At 45.8% G+C, this 18494-nt stretch overlaps 5 protein-coding genes across 5 annotated transcripts; 1 reads left to right on the forward strand and 4 right to left on the reverse strand.

The window, feature by feature from the left end:
* Positions 1 to 1519: 1519 nt before the first annotated feature.
* N7511_008355 (uncharacterized protein) lies at positions 1520 to 3017 on the forward strand (the record flags this gene model as incomplete). The annotated part of the gene is made up of 4 exons (XM_057130732.1): positions 1520 to 1526; positions 1588 to 2726; positions 2795 to 2937; positions 3005 to 3017. 4 exons carry the CDS (start codon positions 1520 to 1522, stop codon positions 3015 to 3017), a joined length of 1302 nt encoding a protein of 433 aa, XP_056981463.1.
* Positions 3018 to 8584: 5567 nt separating this feature from the next.
* On the reverse strand, positions 8585 to 10670 carry N7511_008356 (zinc knuckle domain protein; the record flags this gene model as incomplete). Its single annotated transcript, XM_057130733.1, is given in 6 exon segments — positions 8585 to 8747; positions 8819 to 9603; positions 9835 to 10148; positions 10160 to 10391; positions 10405 to 10643; positions 10658 to 10670. 6 exon segments carry the CDS (start codon positions 10668 to 10670, stop codon positions 8585 to 8587), a joined length of 1746 nt encoding a protein of 581 aa, XP_056981464.1.
* Positions 10671 to 11474: 804 nt separating this feature from the next.
* Positions 11475 to 12158, reverse strand: N7511_008357 (uncharacterized protein; the record flags this gene model as incomplete). Its single annotated transcript, XM_057130734.1, has 1 exon — positions 11475 to 12158. The coding sequence occupies one exon, from the start codon at positions 12156 to 12158 to the stop codon at positions 11475 to 11477; it is 684 nt and encodes a 227-aa protein (XP_056981465.1).
* Positions 12159 to 14638: 2480 nt separating this feature from the next.
* Positions 14639 to 15112, reverse strand: N7511_008358 (uncharacterized protein; the record flags this gene model as incomplete). The annotated part of the gene is made up of 2 exons (XM_057130735.1): positions 14639 to 14898; positions 14989 to 15112. 2 exons carry the CDS (start codon positions 15110 to 15112, stop codon positions 14639 to 14641), a joined length of 384 nt encoding a protein of 127 aa, XP_056981466.1.
* A 322-nt stretch (positions 15113 to 15434) lies between these two features.
* On the reverse strand, positions 15435 to 16984 carry N7511_008359 (zinc finger BED domain-containing protein; the record flags this gene model as incomplete). The annotated part of the gene is made up of 7 exons (XM_057130736.1): positions 15435 to 15621; positions 15692 to 15927; positions 15988 to 16110; positions 16135 to 16290; positions 16358 to 16411; positions 16460 to 16699; positions 16769 to 16984. The coding sequence occupies 7 exons, from the start codon at positions 16982 to 16984 to the stop codon at positions 15435 to 15437; spliced, it is 1212 nt and encodes a 403-aa protein (XP_056981467.1).
* Positions 16985 to 18494: the final 1510 nt, after the last annotated feature.

The following is an 18494-nucleotide window of genomic DNA, read 5'->3' on the forward strand; positions in this document are numbered from 1 at the left end:
GTTGACATAGACGGGTGAAAACTCTCCAGTGAGTACTCCGGGTGCGGAAGCTTTTGAAATAAACTGACTGAGGGTTGATGACCTTTGGACGCTCGTTGAGATCGCCTTGAGTTTTTTACAAAGAGACTGGGGAAAGGAAAGATGTTAATGAGCTACCTTAGATGATAGCGGCAGCTGCCTTATGAGATGTAAGTCTTCTATTGTGTAAGCTTCAGTGTTATCCTAGCTGTGTTTGCCTGGTAGATCATAACACAGGTTCATAATAGGACCTGAATAATTTCTTATTCAATCGCATAGTTCAAATAGCGCCACGGCAGCTCTGATGGGAGGTGCAAATCGATTTCGGTGATATTCTCAAACTTCCTTCTGATAATCAATAGTAAGGGTTGTACCATTTTAAATCTTATGATCTCGTTCGTTCTCATCCCGTTTCAACCCCTACCGAGCCTTAATATTGTATAGAGGAGGTATGACTCGGTATGTCCCACGCTGTATCATATTTATAGTTTTATACAGGACTCGAAACTTGATTTTGGAAAAGATTGCTGCAGCTCAAGTTATACGCTCTGTGTGAATCAGGGCGCAGCGAATGGCTAAGTTAGTGCAGGCACTGCCAGCAAGCCCGTGTCGACCAGACCAAGACAGCGGAGTATTTCATTATCGTCAGAATGAAAGATTGAAGCCATTAGTTGACAAGTTTTCAATGTTTTCGGACCTTTTTAGCTAGTCTAATCACTTCTCTCTAGCTGCTTGATGGAAGTCGTTAGTAAGCCTTTCTCCTATGCAAGTCAATCATCCTTAAGGATTGTCCTCTCTATCGGCCATATATTTTCTTGTGCAAGATGGATAGTAATAATTGTGAAAGCTAAACTGGGTAAAACCCAAGTGTGTTGCAGTGCCAGGCGCCGTGATTGCCCTGGCATTCCTTGTAATCGCGGCTGTGTTCAAACAGCCTTGTACTAGTCTCCATTAACTTCTTATTCGTGAGCTGTATTACAGCACTAAGGCTAGTACCTACAGCTCTGGACTTTTACAGAGGTAACCGAGTCACCGAGTGTCAGTGCTGCGACAAGAACGATAATTTAGCTTCGAATGTGCAATACCACTGGCTTTCTTGAAGTAGAGGAAGCAGAAGAATTTTTGAAGCATAAGATCATATAGTGACATGCAAAGTAGTACAGATTACTGTTAAATTATCGTAATAGCCGGTCGTCAGACCAGGAGTTGCCCATTTCACCCGCTCGACGCACGCTCTTAGCCATGGGAACAAGATTTCTGCTCACTTGTAACCCTAGGGCTCTGTATAGGCCTATGATAAGCTAGATAAGATTCAAGTCACTATCCCTGTCCACGTCCCTAGGCAGCTTTGACGAAGAAAAGAGGCGCAGAGGCCCGAACAGACTGCTGCCTCCCAGCGTGACTGGCAGTTGAGCTTTGCTGCGCCACTGAATAGGTCTTAAATACTCAATGAAACCCTCCAGACTTTTCTATCTTAACAGCAACTCCTGAATTAGCTACCATGATGCGTTAGTCCACTAGCGTATCTCCCCTTTTGTGAAAATGATGCTGATACTCACACTATAGCAGAAACCCACCTCCCTGAAGCCTCGAGCACTCGTTTCACAGATGTCGAATCCGTGGAGAACCATCAGTCTTGCGAACTATCTACATTTACTGTTGGGAGTCAGTTGCGGGCTACAATCTTAAATTCCTGGGTTAATGTGCTTATCCTCGCTGCACCGGTCGGTATCGCGTTGCACGTTGTCCAGGCCAATCCAATTGCCATCTTTGTCGTGAACTTCATTGCAATTATCCCGTTAGCTGCAATGCTGAGTTATGCGACGGAAGAGATTGCTCTGCGGACGGGTGAGACGATTGGCGGATTGTTGAATGCCTCCTTTGGAAATGCGGTGGAATTGATCGTTGCAATCATCGCGTTGGTCAAGAAGAATGTTCTGATCGTGCAGACTTCGCTCATTGGAAGCATGCTCTCGAACTTGCTGCTCGTGATGGGGATTTGTTTTTTCTTTGGTGGTATCGATCGTGTCGAACAGCATTTCAACGTCACCGTTGCGCAGACCGCGGCCAGTTTTCTAGTGTTTGCTGCGGGTAGCTTGATCATGCCCACTGTCGTTCACAAAATTTCTACCACTGCCGACGTGGACAGAACTGTCGCTCTTTCCCGAGGAATCAGCATCCTTCTCCTCATTGCTTACGGTTGCTATCTATTCTTCCAACTGAAATCCCATGTCGACATATACAACCGCCCTAGCCCCAAAGTTCAAAGACGCCACCCTGGAGTTAGCCAAGGCCACACAAAGCGCGGTATCTTTCAAATGGCTAAAATGTCCGCACTCATGGGTGGACATACGGGAGAAATTATTTCGCAGGATCTGGAAAATGAGCCCGAGCAGCCGCAGCTGACAATCCTGGTCGCATTACTTACGCTCGGTGTTTCAACGACACTTGTAGCTATCTGTGCGGAGTTCATGGTCAACTCCATCGATGCACTCACGGCCACAGGTAGCATCGGCGAGCGATTTGTTGGGCTAATTCTTCTTCCTATGGTCGGTAACGCAGCAGAGCATGCTACGGCCGTGACAGTCGCCTGCAAGGACAAAATGGACCTTGCGATCGGTGTTGCGGTGGGCTCCAGTATTCAAATAGCGCTGCTAGTCCTGCCTTTGATCGTTATTATTGGGTGGATCTTGGGAATTGAAGACATGGTTCGTATTCGCCCTGGACCCCTCGTCTTCTTTATACTTCCGCTGGAATCGATGTTAATAACAAACAGACTCTCAATTTCGAAATTCTCCAGATGGTCATCTTTTTTTTCGCTGTCCTGCTCGTTATCTCCCTCATTATGAATGGCAAGTCTCATTGGCTTAAGGGTGTCTTGCTGATGATGAGTTATTTGTTGATTGCTTTGGCTGCTTGGTATGTAGACCGCCTTATTTTGGTTAATGGATGGATGGTTGATCGCGCAGGTACTAATACTTGGCAGGTTCATCGACTAGATCATAGGATTTCTAGCTTGACTTTCAAAAATTGTGACCCACAACCATGATCTTCGGCTTTGCAGTGTCATAGAATAGTCAGTATATGTTCGCCTTTTGAGAAATTAAAAAAAAATGGTGCTCACTACTCGATCAATTTCCCCATCTCATAAGAAAACCAATTTATTTTAGCAAACCGTCATTGTTGGTTACTCCTTCCAGACGGTATTCTTATTAACACGTATGCGTCGTGGTAAATTGGCTCAACAATCTCAAGCTCCCCTGCCCCTGACTCACATATGAGAAGAAAGACAAGAAGGAATGTGCGCTGATATTCTGCCAAAGTTTGCCCCTGGACACCCTCGCGGATTGTCTCATCCATGACGGTCAGAACACCTTATACCAGCCAGATCGAGTGGCTTCTTGGATTTTGTGAGATTAGTATAGTAGGAGGGTATAGTGCCTGTCCTGATCATGCTTTTCCGAAACACCACACTGACCAATACTTCAGAAGCCAGTGCGAAGATGAGCGGATTGATAGCGCGACAATCACGAAGGAAAGTGGCGCCAATATCGCAAATGATCGGAGTGTGCCCTATTTTGAAAATATGCAGCTCCTTGTCGGTCATCTAACCTACGCACTCCCTGCAATTACCACCGTTGAGACCAGGACCACAGACATAGAGAGTGAATAACCGCAGCATATCTAAGACCACCCGTCTTTGGGACAGAGCTAAATACGAAACCACGACGAGCTCATTGTTTTTACCAAGCCTCCGCTGTAGTCTTTGCTTGTGTCGTTGAAGTTCCAGCGCGCCTTTCTCCGCTATAACTGCTGGGGCCTAGTCGGAGCAGAGTTGTCTTAAACCAGGTGTTGCGCGAATGGGAATAATCTAGTCCAGTCATCATTTGCCTGCCCCAAAATCGCGGCCTAGCCGAGTGATTGACCAGGGGAGTTGTCTAGATACCGTACATCCTCCGAAGGCATACATTCGTCGGCATGGTCGAGGCAACTTTGGGTCCAGACTGGTACGACAGATTGGCTTTGGTCAATAACTGCACCGGCTGGCTGGTTCCAAAGAAAGCCCGAAATCTGCTGTCTTTGGGGGCTCGTGATGGCCGTATGCAGGTAAACGTCTTGTGCCGAAAGTGACACACCTCTCCGTGGTAGAGGTGAGCTAGGGTGCAATTGAGGAGTTACTCAGCCAGGTAGTCCAGATTTGATCTTGTTCATATTCCGAGAGGTGGAAGTATTGAGCCATAAATGCTTTGCGGTGTTCCGACATGACACTGGTGAATAGTTCGTCATCAGCCATTCTCTTAATCCCCAAAGCCACAGCCTATCGGTGATCAAGTGAATAGAGAAAGATTTATTTTGCCGAAAATCAGCATCAGCACAGTCTTGAGTAATCTGTGAGAACCTACCTAGATCTGGAGCGTGATTGAAGAAGAATAGCTATCTCTTTACCCCTACCTACCAGGAAACTTGGGATATTATCGTAGCCTTTATCGAAGATCGGACGTATAACGCTCGAGCGCTGGTCTAATTTTCCTGCCGGGTCCTCACACGATAGCAAGTCAAGCCCTCGCCAGCCGGGCACTAATGCCAGATGCAGTTCCATTTAACTTGGGTACTAAGCTTATATCCCTTAGGATTGTCATGCTTTTAGATTTCTTGATAATTCGTTAGAAAGGTAGGAGACTAACGTATCTTTAAACGAGCAGGCCACCCCAAACCTGACATTCATCCCGGGGGGCAACACCTACACGATTGGCGTTCAATTCATCATAGTACCAACTCGTGCAACATTTTATCCACACACGACGGGCCCGGTCCGTCCCATGGTGCAGGTTAGGGTTTCCTCAAATATGGTAAGGAAAGTGGGCCACACGCCAGACATGAATCGGTGATCCGATCCAGCAGGAGGTGTGGGGCTCATTCGAGCGCGATGGACCTTCGTTTCGGGCCACATCTCGTCCTGTGATTTATGACTCGCCTAGTACGGACGTCTCTCACTCCACCGGTAATATCGATCCCAGAAGGTGGTCTTAGCTAGACGCGTCTGCTGGTGGACTGTCTTTGTGGCTGTCACGATGAGAGAGTTTGGCATGTCGTCGGTTCTCTCCTAAGAATGCGACTAATACCCAACTTTCCGCGCTTGCGCAGCGAGGCTATGTGAAGACGTTCGAACAGTGGACCGTTGCGCTATGGTAAATCTCGCCGGGCTGATGCACTTGGCTTTCTCGAGCCTGGTCGCCATGAGCTGGTCCATAATTCCTCAAGATTCTAAGTTTCATATAGAGTATAGTACATGGGTGTTTGGGAAGATATACCCTGCTGAAGTTATAGAAAAGCAACGGTCTGATTCATATCAGATCTCTTCCACATTAAACAAGATCCGCTTTCTTGCAGCTTATATTAATGCGAGTCCTCGGCGCCGAGAGACATTCTGTGGACTTCAGATAATCGATATGAAGATTGTTCCAATCCAAGATGTAAGGACTCGGTGGAATTCGACATACTTGATGCTTCGCCGGGCAAAGCGACTACGCAGCACCTTTACTCTGTTCTGTACGGAGTATGACTGGGAGGAGATGCTTCCTAGTGAATAGGAATGGCGCCAGATCGACTAATTGCTGTCTATTACACCTTCCAGACTGTGATTATGTTGGGCTTTGGGGTTATTGCCAAGCACAAAAGGGAAAATCATCATATTCAAATTGCGCGCAGCCCAGTACCTCTTTCTCATTTGACTTATTAAGCATTTGTGGGTCAGTCTCCTCAGACATCGATAAGTTACTACCCGATGACAATAACAAGGTTCTTGCTGGATATCATAATGTTTCTCGGTGGTCTATTTCAGCCTATATCACGGGATTTGTTTTCACATTTCTCGCTCTCATATTCGGTGTAACCACTATGTTTTTCTCTCGAGCAAAACTATTGCTTATCATTTCTTCACTGGTAAGACCGTGGTAGGTTGATTCTAGATGAAAAAGTCTGACTGTGATTAAGTTTGCAACGATTTTTGTAACCGGTGCGTCTATTGGGGTCACGATAATATACGGGTTGATTATAGGTGCCATACAAAGTGTTCTTCACCCTTTAGGAGCTGATGCAAGTTTTGGGGCGCATTCGATCGCTGCAGCCTGGCTAGCAGTGGCATTTTCCTTTGCAGCCCTTTTGACATGGTTGATTGAGATGTTTTGTTGCGGTATTTGATGTAGATTTGGTATAGAACCTTACAAAGCCGGTGCATGCCATTTTCAAAATCGGTTTCATCATTTCTTTCTGATTCCGCTTAATACCCGGCTAGATATGCGTCATTTTATATCTGGAGTGTATCACCTTGCTCTGTCAAGTAGGAAAAAGGTTTTCATTGGCGAAAGCTCTATCATTGGACTAACCACATTAAATCTCGGATCACTTAATTCAGATGTTTGACAACCATTTAAAGAGAACCAAATGATATAATTCCCCATGCAAGGTAGAAAACACTACAAAGATAAAGTAGATACGTTCTCGTTTGCCGAATCGACTCTTAAAAAGAGATCATCCACTGGCACCATTATGAACTGCATCGACCGTGGGCTATCACAAACACCCCGGTTTGCATAAATATCAACATTTCCAGGGTCTTGGGCGCTATCGGTGAATTTAATAGCTTTACGTGCTGAATAATGAGGGTCCAGCTCGCAAAATTCTTCACAGGCCGTGTGCCTCCTCATTCAATCGGAGCCCACGATTCCATCGTCCCCCATCGTCCCCCATCGTCCCCCATCGTCCCCCATCGTCCCCCATCGTCTCCCATCGTCTCCCCTTAGCATGGATTGTTAGTCAAGAAGAGGAAGCGAGCAGTATTAGGCCACAGGAAATCTAATAATGAAATAATATTTAAGAGGTGAGCTTTCACCCAATAATCTGTGATTTGTCCATTTACAGACAGAAACCTGTGCCCTATTATCGCAATAGTCATATCTATCTTCATTCGTTTTCGTACTATACTTTTCGAAATCTTTGTGCCTTGCCACCCTGCGATATGGGACGAGGTACGTACGACACAACAGGTGTAAAGAAGCCTGGCGTTCCTCCACCACCGCCAAAATGAGGGTTGGGGTTGCGGTCTACTTCTCTACGCTCTGGCTGGGAGCTGAAACTTTTACTTGTGCGGCCTTATGCTTAAACTAGAAGTTCCTTGGTAAGTCAAATTGACTTCATACAACTAACGATGCAACGTTTACAATACATACCCTAGGGACCCTGTTGCTTTTTTTCTCCATCCTATCCCATGGGGGAGGGCCGACTAAGCCCTCAGTCGGATTAGGGTTTTGCTTTTTCGTATGGGGGAATTAAAGTCGGACCACCCTCAGTCGAGTTGATTTCCACACTCTCAGTCGTTTTTGTATTTGGTTTCTAATTATGCCTTAATTATGTAAAGTTATATTTCTTGTATTAGAATCTATATGGTTTCAATTTAGAGTGAATCACCCCGTATGAGTGGAGCAATATTCAATTGAAAATTGGTAAATGTTTTGGTGAGGGGTTTGAAGTAGAGGTGCGACCGTGGTTAATTAGCCACACATAAGCCAAATACAGTAGTAGTATTAGTAGCTGCAGCAGATCATCTCCCTACTGCCTAGCGGAGTGGCTGCTTGGCAGCCACTCTTATAGATGTATATATATCACGTGACCTGTGATCCAACTCGCAAGGCGATATGCAGTATACGACAACTGTATATTCGAATATATACTTCTAGGATGATCCACTTTCTGATAAGAACTTAGAGCCTTATCACGGCTTACCAAGGCCTATTGTCGCTCCCGTTGTTAGGCTGCCCTATCCCATAGGGGCGGGACATGACTCGGATTAGGGCTTTGAAGTTAACTATAGGGAAGAAAAAGTGGGCCCTTAAACTATTTTCCAGGTTTTCCCGCTGGGACCATCAAACCCTAGTAAAAAAAAGGGGCGAGCTAGAGCAGAAAGAGCTTAGCGCCCGCTAGAACTCTCGTGCAATGATCACACTGATTTGTTGCCATTGATCAGCGTAGGAATGAAAAAGAAAAGGAGTCGAAGCTCCGTACATGGCGGAAGGACGCAGAGAAATTGGCCTCAGATTTAGCCAATAAGGAATTGGAGGAAATGGCTGAAATTGAGGATTATGATGAACCTGAGGATGAATATTCTTGTAGGCTTATTGACGGGCTCTATTTCTATGATTTTGGGCTGAAAGAATGAGCTAGAAGTTGAAGAAATGAAGAACTTGCTTTTGGATGTTAATTGCAATAGGCCGTGGAATACCCCCTACCCGAGAGGGTGGGGGGTTTTCGTGACACGGCTATATCTCGGTTGAGAGGTTTCTGTGGGCCGCATGGTTCTTGCGCTGCTTCTTTTGCGTGTTGACCCGCAATCTCGGTGCGCAAAAATCCATCTGAGTTCTATTCGGACACCTCCTCCCACAAGCTGCTGGTTCAGGTCGAGGCATCCTGCTAGATAGATCTGCCCCGATGGCATCTATGGTCGCCTAAGCGCCTTCAGCGCTGCTTGACTGTCTACGAAGATGATCAACCCATTCTGCGCCTGCTTAGCCTATGGATATGTGCTGCTGCCCAGAACCATCTCAAGTGCCATCTCGATGGCTCGAAGTTTTGCTGCATATACGGTGGACGGCATGTCGCCTCCCATTTGATTATGGGCATGTTGGTCCTCTAGGTCGACGACTGCTGCCGCTCCGATCCTTCCATCAATTCCGCTCTCATCAGTTCACAGAATCAGTGGTCTTTCTCTTGGGTCTTTCTTCAAAATCCGGTCATGATGGTTGACCGCAATTTCTCTGTCCTCGATACGTCTGGTGGGGCTTGCCATGGTGCCAGAACGAATCCCTTTCGACTCTCCCAGTTCCTCTTCAAAGTTCCCAGGGGAGTCGTCAGGCATCCGTCCGTCTTCCAGGCCTGCGCCTCCATAGATGTCCATCCAGCCCAGTCTCTCTCATATGGTGTCCAGGGTCGTAACATCGTGGGCGGGACCGCAAAAAGCGGTCCTCTCCGTAGTCGCAGAGCAGTTTCCTTTACCAATCGGTTCATGTGAACAGAGATAGGCGGTAGGTGAAGTTCTACGTTCAGTGCCTCTGCTGCCGTGGTTCTGAAAGCTCCGCTGATGAGGCTTGCTGCTTGTTTTTGTACTGCCGTGAATGGCAAGCTGATTTGGCGTGCCTTGTATTTGCTGATGAGCATAGGTTGATAACACACGCAAACCCCAAAGAGCATCTGCGGGATGATCACTGCTTGGTAGATCTTTCGCGTTGCATAGAGTGAGGCTCCCCTCGTTGAACCTGCCAGGCTGCGTAGTGCGTGGAGAGAGACGCCGGCCTCAGTCAGCGCTTTCTCGCAGTGATGGTGGAATTCCAGGCCTGGATCCAGCCAGTAGCCGAGGTATCGCTCAGCTGTCCTCGTCGCTGTCACCGTGTGACCTCGCAGAGGAAGCGACGTGCATCGTGGGTCGACTTCTCTGGTGTTCATAAAATGCACCAGTGCATATTTCTTCTGATCAAAAACTGACGCATGTTTCTCGGCCCATTGGTCGGCTTTGCGACATACCGCTCTGAGTTTCTTGACGGTTTCGCGTTCACCGTCTCCTGGGTTTAGGAAGCAAACATCGTCGAGCCACCTGCTGCTAGTCACACCGGTACCGCAGTTCTCAACGAGGTCTGCGTTGTAGATGAGATAGAGAATCGGTGAGATCGGCGACCCTTGAGGGATGCCCGTAGGTGTATTTATTCGATCGGACATGCCTTCGGGCATGCGAATCCTTGTGCTTCGATCGGTCAAGAAGGCTCTCACCCAGGGAACGAAGTGTCCCATGCGTCGTTTCTTGAGGTTGTGTAATAGACGTTCATGGGCGACATTGTCGTACGCTCCGGACACGTCCAACATCAGCAGAGATACCACAAAAAAGCCCTCTCCCCATGCGGTCTTGCTTCCATCAATGATAGTGTGGATCGCATGGTCGGTGGATACGCCCTTTCGCCCGCCTAGATGCGTTTGTGGGAGTAAACCGTGGATTTCTGCTGCGTAGCTGATCCGTCGCGCGGCAACTGCCTCCAGGACTTCCCGAGCGTGTTCAACCACACGACAGGTCTGTAGGATTTTGCGAGCTGGTAGTCACTTTTGCCTTGCTTCCGAAGCACCACCGTTATCGAGCGCTGAAAATGTGACGGGTTGTAGCCTGTGTTTATGCATGCATTGAATAACTGAACCACCGTTTCCAGAAGCACCGGTATCTCGATGAGCTTATGCCAGAGAGAGTTCAGTATGCCGTCTTCTCCAGGTGTTTTCCCTGCTTTCGCTCCTTGCACCGCCTCCTGTATCTCTTGAGCGATGACTGCTGGAAAGTCGGTCTGCTGTGGGTACCGGAATGAGTCTGTCGGATAGATCGGCTGGCGGTGGTTTTGGGAAGAAGGCAGTCCAAAATGCCCCGGCCTTTTGCTCTACTATTTCCACAAGAGTCCCGGGCGTGTGGGGATCTTGTATTTTCAACGACCTGCTGCACTTGGCGCCGATGCGCTCTTGACCAGGATTTCTTGACGCGTCGTGGATTTGCCAGGGCCGTGCTTTTCGGTGTTTGTTCCTCTCCTGCCCGGGGGCCAAATCTGTGCGTTCGCACCTGTCCCAACCATCGCTTCCATAACCCCTATGACAAGGGTATCAGGCCGTAGCACTTGAAGTTACGATTACGATGGACTAATTCACGAGGTCGTAGGACCTCTGATTGGCTTGATATTTCAAGAAAAGGTTTTTGGCAAGAAAAGAGTTGCATCCTTTATCCCAGAATCCCACAACTCAATGCGTATTAGTCTCTTCCATAAGATTTTTAATACTATATACGAGATTCCAGGTAAGTTGCAACTTATCTTGGCGCATTAGCGTGAAGTTTCTGTGCGATAACCATATGGGGCGAAACTGCAAAGTTTTTGACGATCCAGTGTCACGTGAGAGACCCGAGGGTCTTCCTGCTCCTTTGCGTTCTTAATTCTTTCTCTCGTGCATACGGATATGGAATTTCATCAATTACTTTGCTGCCCTTAATCGTTTTCATCCTTGTCACGATCATTCATATCGAACGGAGCGTGTATTCATGCACGTGATCAGTATCTCGAAAATCCCCCCACTTGGGCACCAACGACCACGTGCGTGTCTGCCGTGAATGAAAATGTGAAGGCTGGCAGAAACTTATTCTATATTTTGTGAACTCTTCTCTTACCTTACAGCTAAGTACAAAATGCCGGAAAATGTTTGCAATCCTGTTGTTTCGCCCTTATTCTCCGTATTAAGCTTTGATTTCAGATCGCAACTGCAGCCAACCCTACAATACTTGCGCCCGGTTATCAACATGACATGAATAATCCAGGCAAAATATCTATCTCCGACAAGGGACAAGTGCGAATCATAAAAAAAGGAGACGAGAAGAGTTTCAAGGTGTACTATGGTCCTACTATCGGTATCGATGTATCAGCAGGAGACCAAGTGGGGGTATTCTCGGGGGAAGTACAGTTGACGATCGAGGGCTCAGAGTCGGATTGAAAGAAGTAAGGTAAGGTCCCCCAAGCTGCATTTTGACTTATATCCAATTTCAAGGTCATATGGGCGTCGCATTCCGGATCGAAAGGGAAGACCAATTCGACATTTATGTTCACTTGTTCTAATAGCTGTTGCAGGTATTTCGTCATATGGGAGCTCGGACCACATTGACGCCGGTATTCAGCGTCCTGAGGGCGGTCTTCAAAGAAGTCTTTGGTCGGAACATCGTACTCTTGAACCATGGCAGAGAGATTATCGTTCTTCAAGTCCATCTTGATCAAGTATTCCAATAGATCTGGCTGGTGGTACGTTTGGCTTAGATTGCATATGCCGCTGACGCCGAGTGCCAGCGAACAAAGCACCATAATTTCACGGCCAGGTTCCTTGACGCATTTGATCAAGAAGTCCTTGTATATCTTCAGTTTCTCTCTCATTGACTTGGATGCCCCAGATCTCGTCCCTTTCAAGAGCTCTATATCAGCCAACAGTCTCTTCTTGTGATTTGGGCTAAGCTTTCGATTATTCTTCAGTTGTAAAGCCCACTTTTCAACTTTGGCCATAGCAATCGCTGTTTGAGGTAGAGACATTTTTCTGTAGGCTTATTGTACGGGTTGATAGGAGACGATGGGGGACGATGGGAGACGATGGGGGACGATGGGGGACGATGGGAGACGATGGGGGACGATGGGAGACGATGGGAGACGATGGGAGACGATGGGAGACGATGGGAGACGATGGGGGACGACCGACGGGGTGGCGCGCGATCGATTCTTTAGTCTGTTCGCGCACGGTCCTGCACCTCTTCCCGAGTTATTAAAGCCGCCCGTCAAATTTAAGGCAATCATCAGCTTTTGCAGTCGGAAATTGTTTTCATCTAATTCGGCAATCTCCAATTTTTCAGCGACTACTGTGTCGTCGCTGTACAAACTACACTCAAGACCTAAATGGCGCCTTTGCGCCAACAAGCTCGCCAAAAGCTGGGCACCAAGCTCATCGAGGGTTGTGAAAAGCTCAGCAAGGGTGACTAATGCCCCCCTTTTCCAAAAGATTTGTCAACCCTCGCTGAGCTTTCACGTAATTCCCAAGCGAGCGGCCCAGGAATCCTAATCTATCAATTTCAAATGCACTTATCTCTACCAAAACGCCATTAAATTCAATAAGCTAAACTCGAGGCCTATTAGGACAGGCATTTGTCTTATGACCTTGAATTCCGCATCCAGAGCACCTCGGTAGGGCCCTCGTACGTGGCTGAGAAGGTGCCGGAATATCGCCTACCTCGCTAGGTATCGGTGCTAAACCTACTTGCTCTAGCTGTAGCATTAATCTAGAGGCTTCTTGGCCTAGAAGGCCTTCCTCTGAAGGTATTTGCCTTGTAGATCTAGCCTTTTTTTCGCTTCTTTTTCTCGCTTTCAGCGCGCAAATCGCTTGTCTCTTTCTCGAGAATAGCCACTGATTGCATTGTGATTTGGCAGCGGGCTCGGAGGGCTTTTTGAGCGCTGTTTTACCAAGGCTTTTATCGAAGAAACTTGTTCTTATAATTCGACATAATTCGAGGGCGTTCTGAACTCCCAGTCGCTACCCCGGCTTGAGGAAGGTGTCGGCATACGACGCCAATATCAGGCTTCGAGAGTACTCGATCAGGGTTATAAGGCACTAAACCAGCGGCCGCAAAGCTATTCATTATATTCTCTAATTTAAATGCCTCAATTCGTGCAGTCGGACAGGCTTCGAGGAAGTCAAGTTTGTCAATATGATTTTTTCCAACCCGCATTTTTGACCCAATAAGCCGGCCGTACGCGCGCTTTAATACCGCAAAACAGCCAATATCGAGAGGCTGTTAAAAGTGAGACGAGTAAGAAGGCATACAAATTGCGATAATATTGTTTTGATCGCAAATTTGATCGAACTCCGGGGTTGAACAACTCCCGTGGCCGTCAAGTATTAATACTCTATACATCCCCTTCGTACGCGAAGAAGTAGACGGAATAAAGAGCTTTTTAAGCCATCGAAGTCCGATTTTATCGGACGTCTATCTATCTGGACTAACCTCAAATTTCCAGTCATTCGGAAGGCCGTCGAACCAAGATTCAATAAAGACTTTGCCTTTGAAAATCACGCACGGAGGAAGTGCCCACCCCGTTAAACTTATACACTCAATTGTAGTAACCCACGCACGATTTCTAGGCTGTAAAAGTACTCGCCGACCGTAGTATTCACATCTCGTAATAACCTTCGTAGTTGAAATCACGCCCATTGCGAAACCGGTCTCGTCGAAGTTATAGATATCGTCCGGATCAATGCCGTACGTTAAACCCGTTTTTTAAACGAGCGAAAACCATTCAGACATTATCTTCGGGTCTTCGTATTTAGCTCGCTGATAATCGTAAAGTCTCGAAAATCGGGATGTAAGGAGAGGATGCCGTTTAACGAATTTTGTAACCCAATTTTGACCGACTGAAAGAGGATAGGTAGATCACGCGTTTTAAGAAGTAAATCTGCCATTTCTCGTACAGTAGAGGGCGAGGGGCTGCTCCATGAGAATCCATAGAGACAATCCATTTTTGGAGCGAATCCTCTTCAATTGCAGTCAATATCAAGCCATTTGCGCGAGTTTTAGCGCAATTTGTGGTTCTATGGAGACGCGCGTAGAGAGTAGACTTCGGGACGTTATAAACGAGCGCTGCTTGGCGTATAGAGGCAATTTGCTGATAGCCCGAATAGCTAAGAAAATCATGCCCTCTTGCTCAGTACTTTTTTGAGAGGATTGAGTACGAATTGGTGGCATGGTGGTTGATTGAAGAAGAGAGGTCCAATCAATTGACGCGTTTTTAGGTGGGGTGCGCAGCTCGGTAGTGAATCACGTTACCTGGACGCATGTAGCGATTCCTAAACTAGCGTGCATAAGTCCACGTTTTATCTTTCATAATTTATGCACGTTAAACGACGCTATATCGCCTTCGTCACAAGAACTATGAGGGTTGTCCTCGGAGATTAAATCAAACTAAAGGATATTAAGTTGAAAAGGAGTATTTTGAGATCGATATATTGACTAGGCTTCATATTCGTCTCATAGTCTTGAGCCCTTTCGAACTCTACCTGAAGCGCGCTGAGTACTTTGCTCAGGTAATTTGGGCTTATCATCAAGCTCTTGCTCAGTGTCATTATCGGATAAATCACTCCTTTGCCTCTTAAAACTCTGCTGCGATGGGCCTTGGTCATCATCGCTTATTTCTATCATCTCATCCCGCGTACGCTCATTTACCTCTTCTTCTTGAAGTTTTATCTCATCTTCAATGGCGTATTTCCGGTTGAAAGCAAGCTCATATTCTCAATTGAATCGAGTCCCACACAAAAGAAGCATTAAATCCATGATAGTAATTGAATTTAATGAGCCTCGGCGAAAATGGCAAATATCACGTGCCGAGTTAAACAAACGCTCAACGCCTGCGCCTCCAGCTAGAACGGAAAGTATATTACAAGCGATCCTTTTGAGTACCGGGAACGTATGTTGATGATCCCTCTCTAATTCTCGAGGTGGCATTGCCACTATGTCTATGTAGAAAAGTGATTAGATATAATGATTAGAAAATCAGGGACGTGTTAATAGTCATTTGAAATCTGGAATAAATCACTTACCACCGTTTAGATACTTAGCAAGCTCAGAAACTATTGCAGGAGGCTTTCCAGCGAGTAGTAGATCAACCTCATTCGTGGGCTTTATGAGTTGGCAGTTTCAAAAGAAGTCCATTCGTCAAAGACACTAAGCTGAGGAGAAATAGTAGAGAGAAAGAGGACTGGGTCTTGCTATCTACCCCCTCTACCCAATCATCTACGTCCCCACGATCTGCCTGCTTCTTCAGGCCTCAGCCAGCATCCATGTGCCCATGCGTCACAGGCTTTGCGTGTTGTAGACCTTCGGTTTGTGAAATAGATTCGTAGAGCTTCTCCTGATACTCCTTCATCTGATCCTCAAGACCTTTCTTCCATTGAGCGGCATGGTCCTTTTCTTCATCTTGCCAATCAGGGCCTTGAACAAAACTCAAGCTTATACTGCGGTGCTAAAAGAGTCCCAATTGCATATATATCGCCGAGATCTTGGAAGTCATTCATCGTATAATACTCCTTCAGCTTGCTTTCAGCTGATCTTAGAGCCTCAGGGATCTGTTTTTCCCTCCTAATCCTCTTTTTTTCAAAGAAAATATGTAGTTTCCTAGCTCGGCGGAGCATTAAGATTGCTGAATCCCAGTGTGTCCTAACGTCTTGGATTGATACTAAGCGAGGCGCTTTTTTCTGAAGGTTTTGGAAGCAATCGCGACGTATAGGACTTGCATTAATGAAGATAGCGAGGTTTTGGATCTAGATTAGAGATCATTAGTAGAATTCCGATAAATAGGGCGAATAATCATTGAATCAAACATTTTTTAGCGTATTTGTCATACTATATTCACTCATTGTTTGGCCAGCTATTCTTGCGCGTTTTTCAGATAAAACGAAGTCGATATTCTCATTTATGGTATTTGCCTTCATCTGATCAAGGAGCTGCTAAATGCTAAGCTGGATCACAGGAGCGAGGTGTGGAATTCGGATAATAATAATATTAGAGCCTAGACCAGGAGAAAGGATAGAATCCTTGAGGGTTGAGATAAGAGTCGAGTTATTCGACGCATTATCGGTCGTACCCGCTAATACTCGCTCTTTAATCCCGCCCTTCTCGAGTAACTCTAGTATCACTGTGCTTAATGAAGCCCTGGTATGTATGTGGGAGAGGTCCAAAGCCAATTAAAACCTCTCGATACTCCCACTCAGTGTTAATAAAATATCCAGAGACTGCCATAAAAGCCTATTGAAATGGGGAAGTCCAGCAATCTAGACTTAATGAGAGCTTTACCTTTGGTGGAAGCTTCTGAAGTATCTCTTTCTGCAGGTCTTGAGCTTTTGACAGAATTCGGCGTTGCATGGTTCTTCGAGATAGAAGAATTAGGGTTGAAGGTGCTTGTTGAGCTATCTGTATAAGAATTAGGAATTCAGGATGCTCGATAGTCGCAAAAGGAAGTCGTAGGTTTGTGATTGAGGCGACTATTTGGTGTTCCCCACGAGCCTCATTAAAAAGTTCTGGAGCGGTATTTGCCTAGTTAAAATAAGGAATTAGCTTCTTCTCAATAACTAGTTATCTGATGCTGTAGAAGGCGTTGAAGACTTGATCGTTTTCCCTTCTCTTACAGGTTGCTCGTGTAAGATGCCGCCGAAGAGCAATTGTTCCTTGTTTCCCAGATGTAGAAGGAATGATAGAGTCCGGATGATTCAAAATCTCCCTACAGTGCTTGAACATCACCTTTAGTTGCCCAGAAATATAATGCGCAACCTGATCGAAGTTGCTCCAGATATCTGCACGGTATCCCTTTCGATCCCACATTTTTGGATATCCGAAGGCTGCTTGCTTTGTGTTTGTATCCACCAGTCCACAAATTCTTCTTTATTGATATCTACGAATAAAACGTAGGTGTTTGTTGGAACTTTGTGCTTTTAAGGGAGAGTTGGATAGAAAGAGGTGAGGCTAAGTTATTTGACTTGCCTAGTGCTAGGGCACGAGACTATCGGATAAAAGGTAAGACGAATCATTGAACTCTCCACTCTCCATGAGGGATACTAAATGATATCAAATAATTAAGACATAAGTAGTTTAACAAGTGAAGTGAAGTGATTTAAAGTGAGAGAATGATGAGATAAATAGCAAAGGCTTCTACTAAAAATATTTTATTGATTTTCGGCTTAGGAGTGCGAATGTGATCTGTACAATAGGAGCTTTCTATTAGCTTAGACTATTCTCTATTATTTACTATGAGCAAATAGATAGAAAAAAATCAAGATTTCAAAGGACTTCTAAAAAATCAGCAAAATGTACAAAAGCCCTATTATCGCATGAATATATTTCTGTGAAAAAGGACATTGAGCAATCTGTAACATATCCTGTAATTTGTTATAGTTAAGCGGCAGCAATTGAAGTATAGATATTACGTTAGTAAGTTTGGATATCTTGCATCTTAATTGTACAATTTTGGAGGCCAATTGGGCCGGCTCATGCCCCGGTCTAAATATTGGTATATTGATCCGTAAGACTGCACGTCTTTCTGGCTGTGCTGATGCCAGGAGCAGCGGAGGTCTCGTGAACGCCGAACCGAACCTAACGTACCGTTCGAAACCTACATCTTATATGTGAAACGCTATCCATGAATCTCTTTTTATTGAAGATTGGCTAGCTACTTCAATACAGCAAGTGAGCATGTTCCTAGCATTGAGATGTCTGCGGAGTATTCCAACTGCATCTCTCACTGAGGACTTGGTTTAGAATGTTTAGGAAGTTACATAGTCTATGGAGTTACCTCAGAATCGTCTCATTAATATACCGGTGAGAAAGACTAAGATTGCCTTGGTTTCACTAGGAGATAGTATACTAAACAGAAGTAAACGGGAGCCATAATCTATCTAATGATGCATTTCCACCGACTAATACATTGAAAAGACGGCTGGTGGAGCAGAGCTTATCAAATGTAGCGTGAAAAAAAATACAGTTTCCATTCAAAAACAACAGTGTGTTCATTTAGCATTTCCTTAATCAAATAGTAGAGTGATAAGCTCCAGCAGTTTGAGGTAAAGAAATCGCAGTGCAGGGGATTCCCTTCTAAACCCGAAGATAATTAACATTCGGTATCTCCCAGAGAGACGCAGCCCTTTCACTTTTACATCCGCGAAAGGCGTTTCCATGGTTGAAAAACCCAGTGTGCCCCTTCAGTTTTGCCGTCAGTAATTATGGCGTAGTTTCTAGTTTTGTCTTCTACAAAGACGCTGCATTTCTCGTAAAGGGAGTGCTCGTTTGCCTCGATCCGCAAGCTCGGACGCTTCTTTGCGAAGTCTCTGCCGAGCTG

The sequence above is a fragment of the Penicillium nucicola genome (assembly GCF_028828085.1).
Source record: "Penicillium nucicola strain IBT 29836 chromosome Unknown utg000009l, whole genome shotgun sequence".
Classification (NCBI taxonomy): Eukaryota; Fungi; Ascomycota; class Eurotiomycetes; order Eurotiales; family Aspergillaceae; genus Penicillium; species Penicillium nucicola.